Source organism: Myotis daubentonii, chromosome 17, assembly GCF_963259705.1.
Source record: "Myotis daubentonii chromosome 17, mMyoDau2.1, whole genome shotgun sequence".
NCBI classification, from domain to species: Eukaryota; Metazoa; Chordata; class Mammalia; order Chiroptera; family Vespertilionidae; genus Myotis; species Myotis daubentonii.
Window position 1 is genome coordinate 34435690 of NC_081856.1, and position 25540 is coordinate 34461229.

General features: G+C 34.6%; 1 protein-coding gene across 2 annotated transcripts in view; it reads left to right on the plus strand.

The window, feature by feature from the left end:
* The window catches only part of CSMD3 (CUB and Sushi multiple domains 3), an 886927-nt gene that overhangs the window by 498128 nt on the left and 363259 nt on the right, over nucleotides 1-25540 (plus strand). For both annotated transcript variants that reach the window (XM_059671887.1, XM_059671888.1), the window contains one exon: nucleotides 23880-24062. In XM_059671887.1, the coding sequence (XP_059527870.1) occupies nucleotides 23880-24062 (183 nt within the window). The remainder of the gene's footprint in view (nucleotides 1-23879; nucleotides 24063-25540) is intronic.

Genomic DNA, 25540 nt, shown 5'->3' on the forward strand with positions numbered 1-25540 from the left:
TCCATTAAGTGAGTGAGAATGTGACAGTGATCAACATTAGAGTGGTTCTGCCTGAAACATATATTTTCCTAAAATGACATTGACCCAATAGACCCAGACCTCTCATTCAAAGAGAGAGCTGACCTCACCTTGTGAGCACCTTTTAGCATCCTGCAGGTTTCATTACGTATTGGTTTACATATTCTTTCTTTCTCCTGGACTATAAGCTGCTTGACAGCAGGAATTATGTCTTTGTGTTCAGTCTAGAACAAATGTGGGACATAAAACTGTAAATAATTATTAAACAAAATTAAGATAAATGGGTATCTGAGATTTGACTACAGGCTACCTCAGTTAACACTTACATGGGAACCTCTGATCCAAAATATTTTTTATTGTTAGCAAGATCAGGGACTTCCATTGGGTTTTAATATACTCCAGTTGTTTGTTTGCTGGGTTATTTGGGGCCAAGAAAAGGCAAACTTATACCTAATGTTCTGCTCCATTCCCATTGTACTTGGCTGGTTTTTCTAGGATATTCTGCCTGTTGGTTCATTTTAATTCTCAGTATTCTTTAAATAGCCATCACCTATAAAACTTCAGGTCCATTGAACTGTATGTAGGACAGCCAGATTGGTAGAGTAACTAGGAAGTTTGGATACCGGTTATTTTTAGTTTTATTTTTTCACTCAAGCATTTCTCTCAGAATTGGATACTTTAGTCCCGAATAACAATTATTTTTTTCTTGTTTGTTTGCTTTTTAAAGTATTATATTTTTTAATTCATGTAAGTTCTCTGACACCACCAGAGGGACTTTCAAACAAGATAAAAAGAGAAGACATTCCAAGGAGCTGTCCCTTCTGCTTCCTTCCATTTTTATCAATTCAGGGACCTGTCACTGTGTATAGCCTTCTGCTTCGTAAGCTGTAAAAAGCACAGAGGAATGAGTGTGATGGGAGGAAGTACTTCATTAAATATATTTTCTCTATTATGAATTAAATATCATGTACTTGGAATTTATCTTATATAGCATTTTTTGTAATTTACTCACATATTTATGTATTTTAATCCTCTTCACTAAATAGTAATCTGCTTTAGACCAACTTATAGTATTTTCCCCCCTAGTATATTATCTCACAAATGACTAGTATAAAGTATTGTTCAACAAATATCCAGTGAATGAATTACTCTCTGCTAGTCATATTTTTAAATAATGAACTACTTCCTTTGGAACAAACAACATTTATATGTAACATTGATTCGGTGGGTAAAATGTGTTCCAAGTTTGAAAATAATTTAGAAAACTTCATCACTCAAACCATGACTTCTTGAAGTATCAGGCATTCACAGTTAATAATTTAAATATAAAATATTTAATATAAAAGAGGAAAAATGATGCAGCAAGAAATTAGTGCAACTTTAGCTAGTGTATTCATTATAATTTGAATAACAGTAATTCCTAAAAATTTGTTGACCATTTCCAATCTGCTAAACTTCCTGCTGAGTGGTTTTATATGGAAATGTTTTCAATAAATCCTCACAGAAATTTCATCAACTTATTCCTGCTTAGAAGGTCTTATATTCTGTGATTTCTCTGAACCACACAGCTCACTAAATCATTTGATTCTGAATATCAATCATAATTCTGCATTTTTTATTTTGAAGCGATATAACAGCTTTCTGAGCACTTTAGAATTCATAACCTTCTGAATTTATATTTTTATTTATTTATTAGTGTTTAGCAATGACTTTAACCTATACACACTTCATCCTGCTGCTCTCCCCCACATCTTACATCTCCTTACTTTTTCTTTCCTTCATGTAAGATATATACATATAAAAATCTCTCTTCTCTTCTGTTTTTCCTCTCTCTCTCTCCATTCCTCTCTCCTTCTCTTTCAGGATCTTCAGCTTACATACAAATATGTATGTGTGTGTGTGTGTGTGTGTGTGTGTGTGTGTGTGTGTTTTCTTTTTGTTAAACTATAAATTATAAAGTCAAATTATTTGATCCCTGTGCCATCCCCAAGTGGTGGACTTTTCACTTGCTCTAGGTTTCATTCAGGGGTCTAGCTTTTAATTCACTTGTTTTGCTATTCAATACAGGCGTTTCTATTCTAACGCCTTCTTGGTGTTTAGTAACCTGCAAGTCTTCCATCTGGCCTCCTCAGACAATATCAAAGAAAACTCCTGGAGGAATGTTATTGACAAAATGCCCAAACTACATATACATTTTCCAATGTCCAAAAAACTCTGAAGAAATAAATTAAGGCTCACAGATCCTCTCTGAGAGTTTGTTATTGTCTGCATTTTACAAGTGCAAATCTCCACACAGACACTAACATTTTTGCCCAAAGTCAAAGAAAAGTGTCTCACTGGTTTTCTCTCTCTCCCTCCCTACTGTTGTCCTCTGTTTCTGAGTAGAATTAACATAATCTCACTATTATATGACTAAAAGCTCTTTTTATAATACAATGTTTGCAAAAGTAGTAAGTACATGAATTATTAGTTTTTGATTAAATAAATTCCAATTACCATAAAATTTACAAATTTATTGATTTCTCAGTTTTCCTTAAAGTTCTTCAATTTATTTGTGCATAATTGAGCATTATCCTATTTGTAATTGTGCAGGCTACATTTATAAATACTGTACTCTCTGCTTATTCTTACTGATATTACAAAGAGGATCTTCCTTTATAAAAGACTATCAAGTTCATTTTAAAAACAACTAGCAAGCACTATGTGAAAAACATTTTTTTTCCAAATTGTAATTTTTTAGCTGAAACAGAAATATAAAAATATGTTTAAATTGTGAAATAAATTATGCATCAAACTAATGACCTAATTAATCTGGAATGGCACATTTGTATCTTTTTCCCCCCTCATTTTTGCTGAATAATGGTAAGGATGGTCATGTATAGTTAGAGGGAGAACTATTATTATTTTATTATTATTTTATAATATTATTTACTATTGCTATCTTCCAAATATAATTTATAATATGGAGGTAGATTCACACTTGTGAAGGAATAGTTGATGAAATTTAAAGGTCAAACACATCTGTAACTGGAAAAGTTTAACATAAAAATTACCGGATATTTCAAAAATACATATTGAAAGCAATCCTACCCTTTACTTGATCAACCTCAGTTTAAGTAAATTATATATTCTTTTTATATGCACTTAGTCTATTGTGAGATAAAAATTTGATAGTTCTTACTAATTACATATAAGGTTACATCAGTGGGTTTTACTATCTCTCTTGATCAAATTTTATAGAGTGAACCATTACTTTTTAAATGAAGATTGAATTAAAATAATTTGTGGGAATAATTATTATTTGATATGCAGGCCTTCTAAAATAGATCTATTGGGAAATGTCTACTCTTGGTAAATGTCATCCCAAATTAGTCTAATTGAATTAGTTCAATTAAAAAGGATTGAAATCACTAAAATTAGTGGACACCAGCCCTTTCAGCATATCCCCACTCCCTTCCCATCTTAGTTGGGAGAGAGCCCTTAAAGGTTTTGAGGATGTCTCTGTTAAGTTAGTTTGTGCTGATACAAGTTTACTCTCTTAGCATCCTGATGCCAAAAGAATAATGAATCTTCTCCTCACTTTGTTGCAAAGGTGTGATCTCAAGAGTATAGCTAGAAACTTAATGCCACCTGATAAAAGATGAGCAATACATGATTTCATTGTTCCTGCTGTTTATATGACTCCACAAAAACAGAAAAGACTTTGAAATTAATCAACATGACTGGACTTTCCTTATACTGGCCATGAGACAGAATTATAGTGGCTTTGGCATAGGCAAGGCAATGTCCTAAACCATTTCTGCTTGTCTTGTAAATTCGCCTCTAACTTCATGGGCATGATCTAGGTAGGTTTTTCCCCCATTAGTCCTTCAATAGCACTGACTCCTACTCTTGCTCTATGCCTTTTAATACTGATAATTTTCTTTTAATAATATGCTTGTGGATTTACTGGATATTAATCTTGATAATCCAATTCAAATCAAAGAACAAATGCTCATGGAGCATGTTACTGCAGATTATTGCCTGAAGAATTAGAACAAGTATATTTTTTCTGAAGAAAAAATTTCTAGTGAGGGAGGATTAACAAGCTATAGAACATGTTGTGGAAAATGTTGTGGGAATTGGCATTTGATATTACTTTACAGAACTATAAATGAGCAGGAGATTATAGAAAGGTTTCTGCAATTCAGGTTGTAGATGTATATTTTGTAGAGTTACAAAGTAAGAGTGGAACCAGTACAAATTTCAAAGATGTGACTCAACAAGAACTTTTAAAACTTAATTTTTCTAAAATGCTTTCCTATAAGTGGTGTTATTCCTTTTCCATACATCTTTGGTGGTTCAGGAAATATCTAACATATGAACTCATACTAATAAAGATGAAGCATCAGTTGTAGGAAACCAAGATTTGTATACATATGATGTACCAATACAGATGTAGAATTTGAAATTCTATCAAGCTTTCTGATAAATATCCTATGTTCTTTTCTGTCATAACTACGGTATGATCGTTCTCAGTAGGAGGTTATTTTTATTAGATGCTATTTGTGGATGCAGTAATGGTAACATTTCTGTACCTCGGGATAACTTGATGCATTTACTTCACTTTTAGAATAAATCCTTCCTGTTAAAATGAGATTACCAGTAACATTGATGTGGTTGCCTAAGAGAGTAACATCAGGTATCTATTTTGGCTACTATCTATTTCTTGTCACAGAGAAAGATAATAGTAATGCCACCCCAACTGGATTAATTTAAAAGATTGATTAGGGTTTGAGTTTCTGAATAGGAGTGATTTGTCACCCTCCTTCCTTGCTTTCATGACCTTCGTGGCACTCCATCCTTAGGTACTTTCTCCCATGTAGTTTCAAGAGGACTGCTAGCAGTTTCCTGGGCTCCACCAGGATGGAATCTCTGGACACTGGTTTTGATCTTAACCTTGCTGAAGGCAAAATGGGACTTTTTCCTTGGTGGGACAAAGGGAAATGGGACCTTGGAAACTCAGAGGTTTGATTCCACGGAAATAAAGCTTTCTACAATATCTCATCCTTCCATGGGGGCCTCAGGAAACTCTTATAAGAACCCTACTTCCAAACGATCTTCATTTTCTATCACATAACTATCATCAATTAACCAGTGTTAATGCCTTTTGTTTTTATGATTAAAAAAAACAACAACAACAACAAGAAAATGCTTGTAGGAAAGGAAATTAGCACTATACCAGATAATTCCAAATTGATGTCAACACAGCCCAAGACTATACATTCTATAAAATATAAGTCACATTTTCAATACTAAGATTTAATTAACTGATTTATTCAAAATCACTTTTTTTTGGTTAATGATATGACTTCTCATATAGTGAATCCACAATTTAAACAATTTAAAAATACCATTTGGAAGCCAACAGTATTTCACTGTTGCATTTCATTTTGAATAAGATTGGGTGAAGTGTACTTATTTCAGAAAAGTAATATAAAGTAGACTAATGCTATATAATCAACCCTAGGCCACAAAAATCATGTGTTGTGAAATAACAAATATACAATGGCATTAGTGTGAAAATGGAAACAATTAGTTTGATTCTATCCTTTTTAATTATACTTATTGGCTGATGTTAAGCATTTTTTAAAAAGCCAATTTTCAAACTATGAAGGAAAATTATGCCATTTCTACTGAAGCCATTAAGAATCTTGAAGCATTATGTAACATTCTCAAAGTTTAAATGCTCAATCATCCCCTTTGTGAGTTTAATTCAACAGAAAATATCTTGTTCACATGTTAAACAGAGTTGGAAAGAAACCACAGAAGATTATGATTACTCAATAAAAGAGATCCTTTATGTTTACATTGCTGTGCTCAGAATCTCATATCTGTAGCACTACAACCGATTAATTATATTCAGTTGGTGGAAAATCAGATGCAGGACACAATTTATCTCTTTGACAGACTGTTGCTGCTGATTTCATATAGGGCCTTAACACAGTGTAAGAAAACTCACTGTAAATAAAATGATCATTGGTAATTACACATTTTCATAGTTTTGGCTTTGATTCAATATGTATGTTGAATTAAAAAGAGCATATTTAATAGCATATGAGACTTCTTAGTGATATCTATATTTTTGAGGCTTAGGAATGCCTAAAGAATGATGCTAAACAAATAAAGTAGCACAGTCCTTGTGCCTTTAATTCTTTATTTATTTGGTCATAACCTAAATTGGGGAATAAAATGAACTTCAATCAGCCATTTTCTCTTGAATTTTATCCTCATTGGTTCTTGCCTTTATCCATTTGATGTAGCATCATTTTCTTGCCCGATCTTATTAATGATTAAATTTAATACCATACATAAATTATCAAATCACTCAGTCATTCTTTTATCTGCATCGTTTGCTTTAATTTAAAGAGAGTTCTATAATATTTGGGTTACTCAATCCCTTTATTATCTTAACTATGCAAATAATGGTAGGGATAAAGAGGAATTTCAAAATAGTAAAGACTAAAATCCTGTTAGTTGGATGAGCAATGCTCCCTCTTCCAAAACACAATCTGAATCTAATTAATATCTAATCAACAAGCACTGGTGTACCACTATATGGTGCACCAGGCACTCTTCTCGGTATCAGGCTTACAAAGACATATGACCCTTTATCTACACCTTCTCCAACCACCTCCCTGCCTTAGTCCATTTAGTCTGTTAGAATGAAAATACATAGAATGAGGAGTTTATAAATTAAAGAAATTTATTTATCAAAGTTTTGGAAGCTGGGAAGTTCAAGATCCCAGCACTGGTAAATTTGATATCTGGTGAAAGCCCCCTCCCAGTTGGCAAACTTCTCTCTGTGTCCTCACATGGCATAAGGAACAAGGGAGCAGTTCTCTGGGGGGTCTTTTATAAGGAGACTAATCCCATTCTGAGGATTCCATCCTTATGGCTTAATCACCTCCCAAGGGCCCCTCCTCCTAATGCCATCACTTTGGGGATTAGATTAGAATTCATACACTAATAAAATTATCTGACCCAACTCATAGTCAATGGCTAAATACTAAGAATGTATTTCAAGCCTAAGAGGAATCAGAGATGATATGCTAGTTAGTATCAATGGCCTCACCTACCCAAATAGTAATTCTATAGTTGCTATTGCTGTCTCTCAGTAAAAAGTAGCCTGCATGCGCAGAACAATAATACAAAATTTGCAATGTTACATTTTTTCTTCTTTCCTGCCTAAGTCTCATTTCACTGCTTAAAATTTAATAAGAAATAAATGTTTAGGGAATTAAAATCCAAAATAACTAGAATTTTATAACTTATATAACAGTTAATTGGAAATAAATGCTTTGGATCTTTTTTTTCTTTGTTCTAAATTAGGTAATAAATTTTGAGGTACTACATCTTGATGTTACAAAAGCAAATAAAATCAGTTGCTGGTCAATTATCCTTTTAAATTATAGAAAATAAAATAAAAATACTTCAGTTGTGTTAGAAACTAATTTGTATAAATATGTTTTATAGAAATGGTTTAGATTCAGCAGATTTATATTTAATCAGCTTCCATTTGAATTACTATGGGATGAGTTAAGGAACTAATTACCATTCACAAGTTTCCCCTTAGAGTTAGTTTTGTTTTAGTTGACATTAATTATTTGCCATACCTATTGCTATATCTACACAGATATTCAAACTTTTACTTATTTGTGGTGTCTTCCTGACTATCACTAGAAATGAAATAGCAACGCTTTTATTTAGAGCCTCCGCTAGGACACTAAACCCACTGTCTCTATCTTGCTCCAGAACATTGCCTCTTTCTCCTGCACAAACTTTCTATCTCTATAGACTATCCCCTTAATCATACAAACAGTGGTAAATGGTGATGGAAAAGGGAAAAAAAGAAGAAAGAAAGAAAGAAAGAAAGAAAGAAAGAAAGAAAGAAAGAAAGAAAGAAAGAAAGAAAGAAAGAAAGAAAGAAAGAAAGAAAGAAAGAAAGAAAGAGAAAGAGAAAGAAAGAAAGAGAAAGAGAAAGAAAGAAAGAAAAGAAAGAAAGAAAGAAAGAAAGAAAGAAAGAAAGAAAGAAAGAAAGAAAGAAAGAAAGAAAGAAAGGAAAGAAAGAAAATAAGTTATTTTGATCCTGATTCCCCCTGCTAGCTATTACCCCCATATTTTTGCTTCTCTTTGCTACAAAATTTCTCAACAGAATTGGTTACTCTTTACCTTTTCCCACAGTCCCTTAAATCCATTTTTTTTTCAGACAAGTGTTTACTATCATGGCGATATTAAAACTTATCTTGTCCGGGTAAAAAATAACCTCCACATTTGCTAAGTCTGGTAGTTGATTCTCTACACATCTTACTTGACAAATCAGCAGTAATTAACTCAGCATTAAGCACTGGCTTTCCTCTTTCCTTTTATGCACTTGTGTTCCAGAACACTGCACTTTGCGTTTTTCTCCTACCACATTTTCTCCTCCTCTACCCAGTCGCTTAGTCCTCTTCTCTTCTTTAGCTCATCCCCTCAGTGATGCCATATGGTGGTATGTTGTAAATACCATCCATATGTTACCTCACATTGACATTGCCACCTACTGCTAGAGATCCAGAAATTCAACTGTTTTCTTGATATTTCCACTTGGATAACTAACAGATTTCCCAAACTCTACTGAACTGATTTTCTACCAAACTGTTTTACCTATAGTCTTTTCCATCTCAGTTGATGGAAATTTAATCCTTCCTTACTAAGACCAAAATGATTGGAGACATAATTGATTAACTTCCTTCTCTCATTGTCCCATCTCATCTCATCTATCAGAAAATTCTATTAACTCCAATTTGATAATATATCTAGAATCCAATCATGTTTCACCACCTTCACTGCTCATAGCCTGTCCAGGCCACCATCACCAATCACCAGGATTACTGCAATAATTTCCTAATTGATTTATCTGCTTCCACCCTTTGTACCCATCAACACAGCAGCTAAAATGATCCTTTCAAAACTTAAGTCATATTTTGTTCTCCTTGCTATTTTCAACCCAGGGACTTAGAGCCTTTCCCTTTACAGATGTGTGATAACTCCCTCATCTTTTACATTCTCAGCTAATGTCATTTTTTATGGAGTCTTGCTTTAAATACTATATTAAAAATTGGAACCCACTTACCCCTCCACAATTTCCCTATTCTCTATTTATTTACCCATAATGCTATCCCCTTTTAATATACTATAAATTATCATGTTCACTAATATATTGTCTTGTCTTTCTCTGTCTACTATAATATACGTGAAACTCCCCAAGGGCTGGTGTTTCTCTTTGTCTTTTGTTTTCCTGTTGTTACTGGATTGAAGGGTTTACTTACCTGTGCACATCAAAGCCCAACAAAAAACAAACAGGTGCTTGCAGCCAAGAAAGTAAGGATTTATTTAGGAGATGGCACTGTGCCTGGAGTCACAGGTAGCTCATGCTCAAAGGCATGGCTCCCGATGGCTTCCAGTGGATGGATTACATGGAGGGGAAACAGTTAATCATGATGAGTTCATGCCGTGGTCTCTACTGATTGCTTAGTTCTAGGATGGGGGTAATTGATCATTGCATCCAGTCCTGATTAAGCAATAGAGTTATGTCCAACTTCACAAGGATTTGTTCAGTGGGACCCTTCTGCTTCTCTGGGTCTGGAGCTAAAACACAACTGCGGCCAAGATATTATATGTCGTTTGATTAAAAAACTCTGTCTCTGTGTGAATAGATCCAGGACCTTGTTCCTAAGACTACTGGATGCTGACCAGAACCTCTTTATCTCAAAGGCTTAATGGTTAAACCAAGGGCGAGGGAAATGAGTCAGAGCACTGGGTGAGGCCAGTTTGAGTCAAAGGAAAACAAATCAAAAGTAAAAGCCAGAGGAAAGGAAACAAGGTTTCTGTGCCATTTACATTGTTTTTGGGGAAGGAGGTGTGGTTGAGGTTCTCCTTTGTTCACTACAATGTCTCAAGTGCCTAGTACAATACATGGCACAGAATGGGTGTTCAATACATATTCACAGAATAGCAAAACCTGTGTGCTTTGTATGTGCCAGGCAATGTGCTATGTTAATTATGTGATTTAAGCATGCTAATAATTCTATGAGGTGGTTATTATTGTGTTCCTTCTGGTAGGAATGACATAACTGAATCTTTGTGGTTTTAAGTACAATATCCAAAGTTACAGAATCATCAGTAGCAAAGGTGAGATTTAAACCTAGATAGCTTGACTCCAAAGCCTGTGCTCCTAAACTCTGTTAATATCAGCTCATTATTGCATCTAAAAGCACTGTAGCAACGTGGGTTGAACTCTGAAACAAGGCCCTGATGATACCCATAGAGAATAATACCCTTATTTCTTGACAAGAAGGAAAAGTCATTGTTGTTGGCATTTGATGTTTAGAATTTATCTTACATGTTAATGAAATATATCAACTAAGCCATTTGCTGCCTTCATGAGTGGGCGATGTGACATGTCAAGTCTGATATACTCACCACGAGAACTAGAAAACACAGAGTGAGATGCTTGTGAGAAATGTACTGAAGCATTTTGACCCATTGGTTGCACAGGACAGACTAGCAGCTTTATTAGGAAATAAGGAGAGCACCTATTCTGTCAGAATTGACAAGAAAAGTCATGAGAAAACACACGCTCGTCATTTCCTGTTCAGATCCGTAATATCAGTGCTCCTTTTTCTTATTCTCTGTGTTAAAAGTTCTACTTGCTTAAGTTAATGATTATGGCATTTATAGATTTTCAGATTTAAAACTGATAATTTAACTCTACATTGTGCAGATGCATTGACAGATAATTTATTTTTTGTTACCCGTCAACAAATGGTTAAGTAACCTGTTTGTCACTTACAAAAACATGTCATCTGAATTTTTTATCACTAACTTGGGTGTCTATTTTAGACTATTATATTGTATATATTCAGAAAAATGCAAAAGAAAAATATGTGCTTTGATTTTTTTATGTTCATTTAGAAATTATTCTTTTTAATATTGTTTAAATTATGACATCTGTTTTATTGGGATTACTATTATTATATATACTAATAATAGTTTTTAGCTTATGAATAATGACTTATTTTAAGTGAGTGGTTTGTTTTTTATTTTTATTTTTAAAATTTTAAAGCTGAAAGACATCTAGGATACTGATAAAAGGGATACTGATAGCCTGTTCACTAGTTTTCAAGATTTTGCCATATTGAAGTACATTCTCTTTCTCACTCTATACACACAAACACACACACGCAACGTTTTTATTTCCTTTATTTTAATGAAAATATGAGAAAGTAAGATACAGAGCAAGCATTTCTAACTTACTTGTTGGCATTTCACCATATGCATGGGGACTGACTTTGCCATAGGCCTTGTTCTAATGTTAAAGCACAATAGGATCACAGATGAATTGGGCCTTGAAGTAGGTTTTGTAGAAAGTGTAACAATAGAATCATTTACAGTGAAGGATGATGATATATTCTAAACTGATCATTTCAGAATAGTAAAGTCATTTAAATTTCCCTTGAAGATTATTATCTCTCTACTTCCATATTATTTAATAGAAATTTGGATAAATTGAAATAGATATATTTACATTAGAATATTACCTATATTTACAATATCTGTTTGAAATCTAGACTTTGAGCTCCTCAACCAACATTTTTTTTTCTGGTAAGGATCTGTGCTTGACACATAGAGAGTTTCAGGGAATGCTTATTGCATAAATTGCCCACAGTCTGGAGAGAGAATGAGCTACATAGTTGAACTACATGCATCTCAGTTCAGAACTTGTGTATTTGGGATCGACATTAGCTGAGAGCTCTTTAAAATATAAATGTTTAGAAAATTATCATTTTATAAGAGAACTAAGTAATACTTGGCTTTTATTTTAGATGGTTTTAATGTCTTATGAAGCATAATTTGAATACCACAGAACACCTAGATTCATGCAAAATAATGTGCTAATGTCACATCTTTCTAACCTGCTTTGTAAGTCAAAGTTCAGCTGAATGCAAAAAAGAAAAAAAAAATGCTCTCGAGCCATTTTAAATAGAAAGGCTAATTTGTTTTTTGTTTGTTTGTTTGTTTGTTTGTTTTTATGAAATTGTTAGAAGGCCAAAAGAGCCATTTCTAGATCTGGTTTCCATGAGAGACTTCCAGAACAATGGCAAGAAACAAACTGACAAATGGATGCCATCTCTACCACAGTCGGGAGGGTGGGAAGTTAGGAAGTTCACGTGGTTGTCAACAAGGCTTCCTTTCAGGAATCAATGCCTTGAAGTCATGACTGGACCATGGGGTTCAACTTTAGGGAAACCCAATGTTCATGCGTGCCTTCCTGAACAGAAATCACAGGAAGATGAGCAGGATGGCTTCAGTCTCTCTGACTTTTCAAATCTCACCTGGATGCACCTAACTGACTATATGTAATTCACCTCTAGAATGCTACCTGCAAAGGACTTTAAATCTTATTAATTCCTTTCCTTGCATTCTTTGGGTCCTTGTTATATTGCCGACCTTCCTGCCTTAAATTGTAATATCTTTCTGGAATATATACATAACTTTTACATTATACAATCATGACTTTTACATTATACAATCATACGCCTTACATAAGTCTTGAAGAATAAGTAGGAATTTTCAAGGTGAAGTAGTTGAAAGTCTGAATTACTGATATGTAAATGAAATTAAGTTTTATTGTATGAGACTTTTCCCTCTTGCATTGCTGTGTATATAACTGTCATCCTATGTCACCAAGTCCATATGCCTCAAGGGCATCGGGACAGGAGTGATTAAGGTAGTAATACAGAGAGAAGAGGATAGTTCAGCTTTTGCCTACCCAAGTGTGACTTTGAGTTGAGTTGAGAAAATAGTCTTGAAATCCAGGCTTTGTCAGACAGAAAAATAAATTTTATGAATGGTTTACTTCTTATGAATCCTATCACCACAGAGTTTCCTCCATAGTTTATTAAAATGCCCGTGTAAATGTGTGCAAGTTAGATCTTCAGACTCATTACAATAGAGGAGAAGAAGAATATGAAGCAGAGAAAATAAAAAGCCTAGAGCCGGCACCACCATCAGCTTGAGGAATTATGGGGAAAAGTAAGACACTAGAGGCTGTACCTCAATGACAGAGTAATAACCAGCTTTCCAAGTGCTGAGTTGGATGGAGAAATCTGCAGGCCATAGTGAATCCAACTTCCCTTTTCATAGGTATTGGAGAAACTTCAGACTCTGTTTTTCTGTTTTTGTTTCACACAGTCTGGGCATGTGTGGGGATGCAGTACCTCCTACCTCCCCTAGTAAATACATGCAGAGCTCTTTATAATTCTAATGGCTGGACCCACAGAGACTCAAGTTAAAAGCTGCAACGCCGGAAACCTTGAGAGAAAATGGCCAGATTCCTTGAATGCCCAAAATTCTAGATTGGAATAATTTCACCCGAAGACTCATCAAGCCAATTAAGATATTAAGCCAACTACTCTACATCAGTGACAACAAGACTATCAAAGGACATAGGACAGTTACTGGTCTCCTTTGTCTTGCTAGTCTTTTTTTTTTTTTTAAATTCTCATTTGAAGATATTTTTCCTATTGATTTTTTAAAGATAGTCATTTTTTTTATTTATATTTAAATATATTTGTATTTATTTCAGAGAAGAAGGGAGAGGGAGAGAGAGATGGAAACATCAATGCTAACAGAGAATCATTAATAGGATGCCTCCTGCACGCCCCACACTGGGGATCCAGCTTGTAATCCAGGCATGTGCCCTGACTGGGAATTGAATGGTAACCTCCTGGTTCATAGGTCAATACTCAACCACTGAGCCATGTCGGCTGGGCCCTATTGGTTTTTATAGAGAGTAGAAGGAGGGAGGTAAGAAGAAATAGAGAGAGAAACATTGATGTGAAGGAGACACATCAATGGCCCAGATCAGGGCTGGGAATCTAACCTGCAAGCCAGGTACCTGCCCTTGACCAGAAATGGAACCCGAGACCTTTCTGTGCATGGCCTTATGCTCTAACCACTGAACACACAGGCCAGGGCTTGCTAGTCTTTTCTATGTCACTTAAGCCCACACCTTTATGTAACCACTTTGAAGAAGAGCAGGAGAAGGTAAAAGATTTATATAAAACAGCCTCTCACTAGTAAACTGTAATATGTGTAATAGAACTGAGATCTGTTTAATAGAAAGTAACTGAGTTTCCTAAAGAGATTACTTAAAATATTGGATCAGTCTATAATTACCAAATTGAACTATAATTGGTTTTTCCTCCACCAACTTGACAAGATATTTTTATTTATTTATGTTTTATTTTTTTTAATCAAAATAACATTTTACTGGGAATCCTGCTTTTCTGACAAAGCTACCTTCCAATTGTTGGTCATGTAAGCTCACAATTTAAAGCCTAAGACTGCCTGGGGTGGTAGACATGAGTGGCACAGGTTTTCATTTTTTTTTTCTTCCTGTTTTTCATCTGAAGCCTATAGCACCACTGACTTGTTCCCAGAATCACAAATTTTTCTTCTAACCCCAACTTCACCCTCTAAGATCAAAATCTTTCCCATGGGTCAGCAAAGGTTCAAAAATCAGTTTCTCAATAATTGTTTCTCTCTTCTTTTCCCCCTCAGGCCTCTGCACACAATTTTTCTCACCTCCATTCCTATCCCCATATATATATATATCAATTCACAGAGGCACACAGACCACCAGTCACATAATACTCAGACATGATGTCCTAAATTAGTTTTTTCTAGTATGCTTTGATATACAAGTAGTAAATAACTATTTTTTAAAAAATGATGGAGATAATATATGTCATACTTTTATTTATGATGTTTCTCTGTAAATCTAATATAGCACATATTCATAAATCCAGATCACGTTGCTTGGGATTAGTACAGTTATAAATAATTAGTGTAAAGTAGAGTTTCTAATGAGGTCCGGCTTTGACTTCCAATTTTCCTACCTCTGATTTCCCTTATGATTCATTAAAATGAAGAAGCGAAAATAACACATTGGGCGCTTCCCATTTGCTGGGTCCCAGGCATATGAAGATAATTTAGAAATGTTTACTGCTCAAGGAGTCTACAATCCATTGAACTAGATCAGCTGCTCCTACATTTTTCTCTCTCGTTATTTTTTTCTATTCCTTCATCTTCCTCAGAGCCTAGATTTTGTCTAAATATTTTGAGATGTAATATAGTCTCACTGCTGGTGTGGTCTCCACTTATGGTAATCTGGCTTATTTTAGGGCATTTCAAGGAAAATCTGAAATTTGCCTGGTAACATATTTTTTTATTTTTTAAGTTTTTCCCCCCAGAATTTAAATTACAATTGATATACAATATTATATTAGTTTCAGACGTACACCACAGAGATGACACATTTATGTGCCTTATGAAGTGATCACCCCAATAAGTCTAGTACCCATTTGACACCGTACATGGTTATTAGAATATTATTGGTTGTATTCCCTATGCTGTGCCTTATATTCTTGTGACTGTTTTTACAGCTAGCAATTTGTACTTCTTATTTGTAAAATACCTTCTATATCTTGTTCAGTTTATTTTAACTTACGAGAAGTTACTTGATGATTAAAATTCACAAATTGCAAGAAGATAACTTCCAAGAAGTTATATAATGATTAAAATTCAAACTAAGATATGTATGATTGATATAGGGTCCTCTTCAGAAAATAAAATTTTATTCGGCACAGAGCCCCTGAAAACTAAAATACAGCAAGATACAATGAAATAGTGCTTATCATAGTAGCCCTGGAAACCTAAATTATATGAAGAAACCAGATCCAAAGACCTTATGCTATATTTATTTGTTATTTCCATATTTATCACCAGTGCTTCAAAAAGCCTGATTAAATGCTGTGTTTATCTTCTTGAGCAAATGCCTAGTTCAACTCATCTAAGATACTTCCCGCCAACCCCCAATGACTAGCTCAGCACATATGGGAGCTCGATACCTGTTTCTTAAATTGAAAAACTCATGTGAATAGAGCCAGGGCTTAATTCCATAAAGGCCTAATACTGTAGCAGTGTTATTATTTTTAAGACAGAAGGCATATTCTGCTCATTTGTGGCACTCTGGCTTTCTCAATGTAGTCTTTTTTAAAAATAATAAAAGTGGTTGATTTTTTCTTGCTTGTTTTATAGATATGCCTTCAAATAATTATAGCTCCTTTGTACCACCTGGTAGATACAGTAAGAGCAATAATGTTTAAATGTTTTTGATGGCTGCTCTTAGGCTCCTAGCAGTTATGGTTCTTTCAAAAGAAAAATCCATTTACTTTGATTGGTATTACAGTTCAAAAAATATTGATCTATCCCCACTTGCAACCTCTTTTAAACAGGTAGCTATAGAGATTTAGACAAAAATCTATATTTCACTTTGTTCTTTCATTTAAGGTACTTCAACGGAAAATGTTTAAAGAATAGACAGGTTAAGTGAGGTTGCAAGTGAACAATGCTATGTTGAGTCTTCTTATAAAAAGGCATTCTTCCTGATACTTTCATTTTTACTACTCCATTATTAGACTATAAGTTTGTAAGGGAGTAGGGTCATGTTTCTTGATTGACTCTTTATTATGTTTAGTTCATTTTACACAAGATTAGTGTGCCTGCTGTCTGTGGAGTATTTATTGGCTATGCATAATAGAATGCTTTATCAATGACTTATGTCTGCTTAGAATAAAGTCAAAGGTCCTTTATATGATACACAAGGGCATCCCACATCTCCCCATCCTCATCTCGTACCTCATTTTTCTTGCACCCAAATTCCAGCAGTACTGAGCTACTTTAACTTCTCCAAATTGAGGTGTTTTACAGTATCATCCCTTTGGTCAAACTGTTCCTTCTGCCTGAAATATCAAAAACTACCAAATACCCTATACCCAACCCCTCAACCACACACATTCATGAAAATCTGCCCAAAATTATTTCATGTTTCAGTTTGTAGAATCTTTTTTGCTTTTCTATTTCTAAGCAAGATTGTTCATTTGCTTCTCAGGTCTCCCATATATCTTATTCTAAAACTACGGTATTTATAATACTTTTATGTGTCTGCATACTTAGAAAGGAATAATAGATTGTCTTGAGTCTACACTTCCCAACATTTAGAATATAGTACAATTTCAAGACATCTTTTTTAATAAAAATACTAATATATCATTGAATGAATATATAAATGGGTATGGTCACTGTATCTGAAAAAAATGATAATGAAATTATCTATAGTTAGCTAGCTTATTCGTTGATGTCATCAATTGGGTTGAGATTTTTACAGGGAAAATGCTCTTGAGCATTTATTCCTGGGTATCCAAGTCTCAATCAGCCCTCCATGTTGTCCTTTTGTCATGGACACTGTACTCTAGTCCCAAACTGAAGGAAAATACTAAGGAGGTTGTTTGAAGGACCTTAAATATATAAACAGTAGGTGGATTTTTAAGGCTACTACCTCCGGGCAAGTCAGGGAGGTGGAGTCACATGTCACGTGACATTTCATATGGAAGGTAGCCTTTAAGTCAGAATCCATAGGAAATGCATTCATCTTCTCAAATTATCTTGGATTTGAGATTTGAGTTTTAAAACATAGTATAGGTGTTGTCCAGAACATAATCTGTTCTCTTTCTCTTAAAAATGTGTGCCAAGAAATTAAAACCTATATTTAATACATCTATTTGGCAGCTCTTATAGACTGTGTTTTTTTTTAAGAACTGGAATTATTGACATACACCCTTTTATGGTTATACTTCATGGCAAAGCTCTTGGTACACAGTGCACAGTTGGTCCTTAGTAAATAAAGAACTAAGTGAATTTATTAAGTACTTTAAGTTGGTAAGAATAGCCTTTAGAGTCCCAGAAATAAAATACTTAAAGGCTTTATCATCACCAGGAAGTGATGGGGGATATTTAAAAAATTCATCTCTACCTGTTTCCATTAAGTTGTTTTGGACAATGGAATCAATTTATATGTGAGGGAACTATTGGGTTAGCATTAGTTTTTTTTTTAATTTTGGAGTTATTACATTGTGGTGTATTCGGAACTGTGAAATTTTAAGAAATATGTTATGAATAATAATTTAGATACCTACTTTTGTACATTATTTATGTTTAACTAAATTAGAAGATACTTAGTGGGACTAAATACCCTTAGTTCTACTCCCCTGTATTCCAGCATGTTCTCTTGAGAAAGAAAGAGGATAGAGTTATAATTGTTGAGTAGAATCTTACATAAAACCCCAGGAAACTAATGGCCAAAAGTCTAATAATCACCGGGTTAGAGGAAAATGCCATGCAATCCATATTCATAGTTTGTATACCTATCATATTAGTCCACTTGGGCTGCTATAACAAAATACCAGAGACTGGGTCATTCATAAACAACAGAAGTTTATTTCTCATAGTCTGGAGGCTTGAAGTCCAAGAGCATGGTGCCAGCAGGGTGACCGCCTGGTGGGAGTTCTCTCTCTGAATTGTAACTGGCCCTTCTGTGTCCTCACCTGGTGGAAGGCGGCTGTGGCTCTCTCTCTCTGGAACCTCTTTAATAAGAGAACTAATGCCATCTGTGGGGCTCTGCCCTCTTCATAGAATTACCTCTCAAAGGATCCGACTCCCAATACCGTCATCTGAATTTGGAGGGAACACATTCAGACCATGGCACCTATGAAGGCTAAGAAACTATGTTTTTTTTTTTTGTAACCACAGACATTAACTGTAGGTCCCTCAGTTACTCTCCAAATTTGAGACTTGGGCACTGAGATAATGGAATATAAATGATTTGCCACAAATACATAAATACAACAATAAGAAACAAATGCAAGTTAATGATATGTCAAATAACATTAGGTTTAGCACCAAAGAAAAGCACATTGTTTTTATCACAAATATGAGTTCTTAATTCTGTTAAACATGTTAACATATTCAATAACTTTTAAGTTGAAATGTGATTAAGAATTGGGCTGGGAGTGTTTTTGTTTGTTTGGGAGTGCCTCTATTTGCTACATCTCAGAAGAGTGTATAATTTAAGTACTGACTGCAGAGGTTTTTCTATACCAGTTCAGTGAAGGGTCAACTTTGTGAATCTTGTCTCAGGGCATATTTCCAGCATTTGGAATTTTGCATATTTTTCATTAAATGGTTGTGCAAAGTCTGAAGCTTTTTAAATGTCAGTGTTTTCATCATGATTATAAAACACTTTACACATGTATTATTGTAAATATGTCCTTCATCACTTTTCTTAGGAAGTTATAGACTTCCCTCTCAAAATATCTTTGAATGTTGACTGTAGTCTCATTTGTCTGAGATGCTTGAAGGTGAAATAGAGTGTAACTCACAAGGTCTTTTCTAGCTGCATGATTCAATATTCCACAACCTTTGTAAGCCCGTTGCTAAGGTAATAAGATTCTCAAGAGGCTTCTTAACATTAAGAATCAGCAAAACTGCAAGTTTCACAGATCACTTTCTTTTAACCTACACAGTTTCTCTGTGAGGTATTTGAATTACAGTGTCAACTGTTGTCAAGTCAGAGATTGATCAATGGGAATTTCTATGTCACTTTAAGGCCAAATGTTAGTCTTTGGCTGGAAATCTGATTGAATTTAAAATTAAAGTTTATTACTTTAGACATCAAGGATCAAAGTTACTTGGTCACTAAAAAAAAAAAAAAAGAAAAAAAAAGGGTGTTGAAAGAGTCCTGTTGTACAAATTTCAGCCACTGTCATTTAAACCTGTATTTTCAATTTTGTTCTCAGCTCACTGCAGGACAGCCTTCTGAGTAGTCCTCTTATATTTCCTCTAATCTCCCATTCTCACTTATTTTAGCACCTCTTCCTCAGCTTCTGATTTCTTTGCCTCCACAGCAGGGAAGGAAAAGAGCAGAACCAGTTGCTATCCCCTGCGCGCGCCAACCTCTGACTCTGCAACTGGCTACTCACTTTGTTTCTTCCAAATTTAGTTGTGAAGAGTGCATAGTATTTACCTGATTTCCAATAGAGGCAACCCTTGTTAAAGGAATCTCAACCCCATCTTATGTTCTAAAAATATATATATTATAAATAAAATCAAGTATCAATAGGCTGCTAACTAAATTATTTGTGTGTGTCTGTGTGTGTGTTGTACTGAGATTTCAATGGTAAATTCCATTGTATCAATCAGGGACACTGCAGGTAACAAATGGCACCTTCACACTGGGTGTGTATGGGCAGAGCTGAAGGAAGTTAACAAGGAGCAATACAATATTCCTGGCTGGTAGGGAGTCCTTATCACCCTCAGGAATGAGAACCGCAGCTCTCAGAGGGCAGCTGTAAGGAGAGGAAGCCTGAAATAAACTTGGCTTTCAGTAAAGGGTGATTCAGCAGAGGAGAAATTGGGGGGGGGGAGATTCCCTTACTGCACTCTTCCCCTGACCTCCTGTCAGGGCCACCTCTTTCCTGACCACCCATTGCACACACAGGAAGTCAGGTAGCATAGGAGCCTATTATGGATCCATGTGGGTCAGCCTTTTACCCCCACCCTTGGGGCGGGATAGAAAAGGATTCAGAATGGTTCTTGAATGGAAAAGAGAAAATACTCACCACACAAATCTTACAATAATGAGACAACTATAAAATTTAAACTATTCAAAAGTTGTAACTGTGTCATTCTATGATTTCCTGTCTATGTTGTTGTGTATACCTACACAAATTTTAGATGGCTTATATTGGTTACTAGTAGAACCACATGCTTCTGTATGCTAATTCTTTATTGCATTTCTTCCTTCTTTGTATTTCCACAACTACTCTTGAAGAGGGTATAATGCTTAAGAACTCATATTCTGGAACCATACCATCTGGGTTCAAATCCATTTCTGCCACTTAAAATGTGAGACTTTAGGCAAGCTATCTCATTGGATCCTCATAAGGCTGTGTGCAAGTGGCATGGCAGCCCCTTAGGGAAAATGCAGGGGCTTGAGACAACTGGTATTGTTAGGAGAGAAGCCAAAAGAAGTGGTCATGAGTGTCATTGTGCCACCCTTCATTCATTAGAAGCTAGTCACAAATGCTGTCCGAAGAGAGAAGCTGAGTCCACCTTCTGATAAGAGGAACAGTAAAGAATTTACAGACATGATTTAAAACCACCAAAGAACCCTCTGAGGGCAAGATACAAACATAATGCTTCATCACTCCCCAGTACTGTTTGAATTTCAGCAAAACAAAAACTCTCACATAACAGCCATCCAAATTAGAAAATCCACATCAATACAACACTACCAAATAATTCACGCACTCCATTCAAATTTCTATATCCAAAAATGTCTCTTTTTCCTTCCTTGTCAGGATTCAATCTATGGAACTTTATTGAATTTGCTTGTTATGTCTCTTTCATTTCACTCAATTTGGGTGCATTTTTTTTTTCAGTTTTTCCCTGGTCTGTCATGACCATGACAGCTTTAAAAGTATAAGCCTTTCATCCTGTAATATGACTCTTAATCTGGGTCTGTCCAGTCCTTTTTCATACACAGACTTAGACCATTCATTCTAGGCAAAAATGATGCTCATCATCTTAGTGCATCATGCACGAGGCAAACAATGGTAGGATATTCTACACCAGTTATGTGATCCTTGTAAAATTAGTGCCTCCTGGGTTTCCCCATGGTAACATCACCATTTTCATCTTTGTGATTGATAGGTGTTTTCCAGAAAGGTAATCCAAAATTATGTCAATATCTTGTTTTTGTTTGTTTTGTTTTATTTATTTTTAATTTTCTCAATTCATTATTATTTTTAATAAGTTCTTTTATTGATTTCAGAGAGGAAGGAAGAGGGAGGGAGAGATAGAGAGGTTGAGAGAGAATCATCGATCAGCTCCTCCTGCACGCCCCCTACTGGGGATTGAGCCCACAACCCTGGCATGTGCACTAACTGGGAATCCTCCTGGTTCATAGGTTGATGCTTAACCACTAAGCAACACTGATTGGGCTCAAATTATTATTTTTAATTCAGTTTTATTGTTGAAAGTATTACAGATGTCCCTTTTTTTCTCCACTCACCTTCCTCCTACCTACCCTCACCCCCGCCCTGGGCCTTCACCACACTAGTATCTTGCTTTTTATCAAACATTCACCCTAAATCCAAAATCACTAAGATGGCTACCAAAGGTGGCATTTCATTTTTAACTATTATTCTATATGGAGAGTGAGTTTTCTCTTCTCTCCTGTTTATTTATATCAATATAGATTTATGAATTTATATTGCATTCAATTAGTAGTAATATGCCATTACATTGTTGTTTAAACTGCCTGAGAATGGTGGTAGAGTCCCTCAAGCTTATTGATACCATCATTCTTCAAGCATGTTGCTATTGTTCTTTGACAGAACAAGGTGTTCCAGTCTCATCTAATTCATCTCAGAAGCAACCTTCCTGGTTCCTTTTAGTGAGAAATCATATTGAGGTCAAGATCTGGACATTCAATGTATTTGTTAGTAAAGGGATATATTGCTTTTAGGACTCTTAGTGGATGTAGCTAGAAAATGCACATACATATATGTGTGTATTTTTGATATATATGTGTATTTATATACACATACTCATATCTAGATCTATTTATCATCTTTTTATGTATCTGTGTTTATATTTTAAACATGAGTTTCCAACAACTCACCCAATTTTACTTCAACCACCTCAGGATCCTTTGTAGCCTTCCCTTTTTCCACATCCCCTTATTGATAGTGAAACGTTTGGCTACCATTATTATTTTTTAAAATATAATTTTATTGATTTTAGAGAGGAAGGGAAAGGGAGAGATATAGAAATAGCAATGATGAGAGAGAATCATTTATCAGCTGCCTCCTGCATGCTCCCTACTGGAGACTGATCCCACCACCTGACCAGGAATTGAACCAATGACCTCCTGGTTCAACCACTGACCCACACCGGTCAGGCTGGCTACCCTTATTTTTAATGCATTTGTGATTTGCTCAATTCCTTCATGTATAATTAATTCCCCAACATTACTGGCTGCCTCCTTGGCCTTACTTCTACTTGCTTGGCTCTCAGCCACACCATCACCTACTTGACCTCAAGATGTCTTCAACCCCTGGCACCACCATCACTGCCTCTGCTATAGGCTGAAAATTTGTGTCTCTATAAAATTCATATCTTGAAACCTAACCCTTAATGTGTTGGTATTTGGGGAAAATACATATGTACAAGGTGGAGCAAAAGTAGGTTTACAGTTGTTCATATGGAAATAATATAATAATTAGTAAATAATAATGTAAGAATAAACTTTGTCTCGTGTACTCACAACTGTAAACCTACTTTTGCCTCACTCTGTACATATGTGTGTATGGATGAGTATATACACATTACAGACAGAAAATCTGAATTGTTCACAAATATATATTTTTATTGATTTTTAAAGAAAAAGGAAAGGACAGGGGTAGATAAAAACATCGATGAGAGAGGAAGTTATCGATTGGGGGCCTCCTGCATGGCCTAGGTATCAAGTCTGCAAGAACCTACAAGCTTTTGGTTTCTGGGTCATAATCAACCGCTGAGCCACACCAGCTGAGTCAGAAAATCTGAATCTTGTCATAACTGTTCTGTAAGGAGCAGTGACAATAGCTCTGATAACCTCAGTTTCCCCTAAATCAGAGAAATACACTATTTCCTACATCATTTTATCAAAACAATCCATAAGAGTAGCAAAAAAATTAATAATAATAATAACAGATAATTTTCATCCTTTTCTCTGAAATAGCTATATAGAGTGCACATATACTAACTAAACTGGATGGATGGATATCAAATGCCTGAAGCCCTTGGAAAATGACTCTAATCTATTTTTACAGAAATTGAAAAAGAAAGTTGTGGCGATCCTGGTACACCTTTATATGGAATTAGAGAAGGCGATGGATTTTCTAATCGTGATGTTCTGAGGTTCGAATGCCAGTTTGGGTTTGAATTAATTGGAGAAAAATCCATTGTTTGTCAAGAGAATAACCAATGGTCTGCAAACATACCCATCTGTATCTGTGAGTACCAAATGCTTTCTTCCAGATAGCATATGTCACCCTGTCCTTGCATATAATTGTTTTGGTAATTAATTTCAAAGAGCTGGAACCGTGTAATTATTTCTGAATGAGTAGCACTTTGTGATACTATCTTTAACAAATGTGTTTATGCCAAATAAATTTCATTACAGATTTAAATAAAGTTAACAAAGTTTACTTGGTAATTGCAAAGTATATATTACATGTTCTCATAACACTTTATTGGTGGCACTTTATACTTTATAGATAGCTTACTTATTATGGAAATTATACATCTGAACTAATTCTAATAAACTCATTTATTTTCACAAGATAGTATATGCTTAGTTGCAAACAAACTTAAAATATTTCTAGCTTATATTTTGTGCATAATGCCTTAACTTATTTTTGCTTGTAGATGCTCACATTAATGCATATTTATGTGCCATTTATTTATGTTGTACAGAATAAAATCCATTAATGTTTATGAAATATAGTATGCTTAGATTAAAATAATGTATTTTTTCAAATACATTAAAATGTTCCAATTTAACTGCAACAAAAATATAATCTGTATTGTATACTGAGGCACATTTAGGTTCAATTAAATACTGTCTTCATTACCAACAAATACAACTTGCCAGGTGTGATTGCAATATTAAAAATTTTGAATTTTAATTTTGAATATTCCCAGATGAAAGCATATAAGCCAATAACAATTAAAGTAAAAGTAATTTTTTTTTTAGTTTTTAAATATGGCTTTTCATCTGTATTCAACTTATAATGTTAATGCTTTTTATTTGTGAAATCCTGTATTTCCTGCAAAGACATTAGCACAAACCTTACTTCAATATATCCTGGTTTTAAAAAAAAAGACCTACATTTTACCTGATTATAATATATGCCTTAAAATACATTTTCTATTGTTGGAAATGTTGATTATTTAACATTTTAAAATTATTTAACACTTTCAAAAGTGTAAGTGAACTTTTAAAGTGAATACAAGCCAAATAATTCCTGATATATATATATATATATATGGCATAGTAAAAAAAATACAAAAATACAGAAACTAACAAATATGCATTGCTGTTTCTCATTATAGTGTTCTAGATACATATTGCTATGATAACTTATCTTACATTTCAGTAAAATGGGTATTTTTAGAATCTGGCAGAAATTTCCCTAGTTACAGTATATTTGTATTGTTCTTTGGGAAATCTAGGAGAGGAAGATTGCACAGGCCCTCCTAAGTGGAACTTTTTCAGTTTAGGGGCAGTGTTCATTTTTAATCACGATCACCTTGGGAAGTTCCTCTTGTGGGAGAATAAAACACATTAGATAGTCTGATTCAATTATATCAGCAGCATCTAAAGCTTAGTAATATTTCAAAAGACTTTAAGTTGAAGATCTTTAGTTCTAGGTGTTCTTCCAAGGAGATAATGTTGGTGTAATATTGGATACTCATATTAATGTAATAT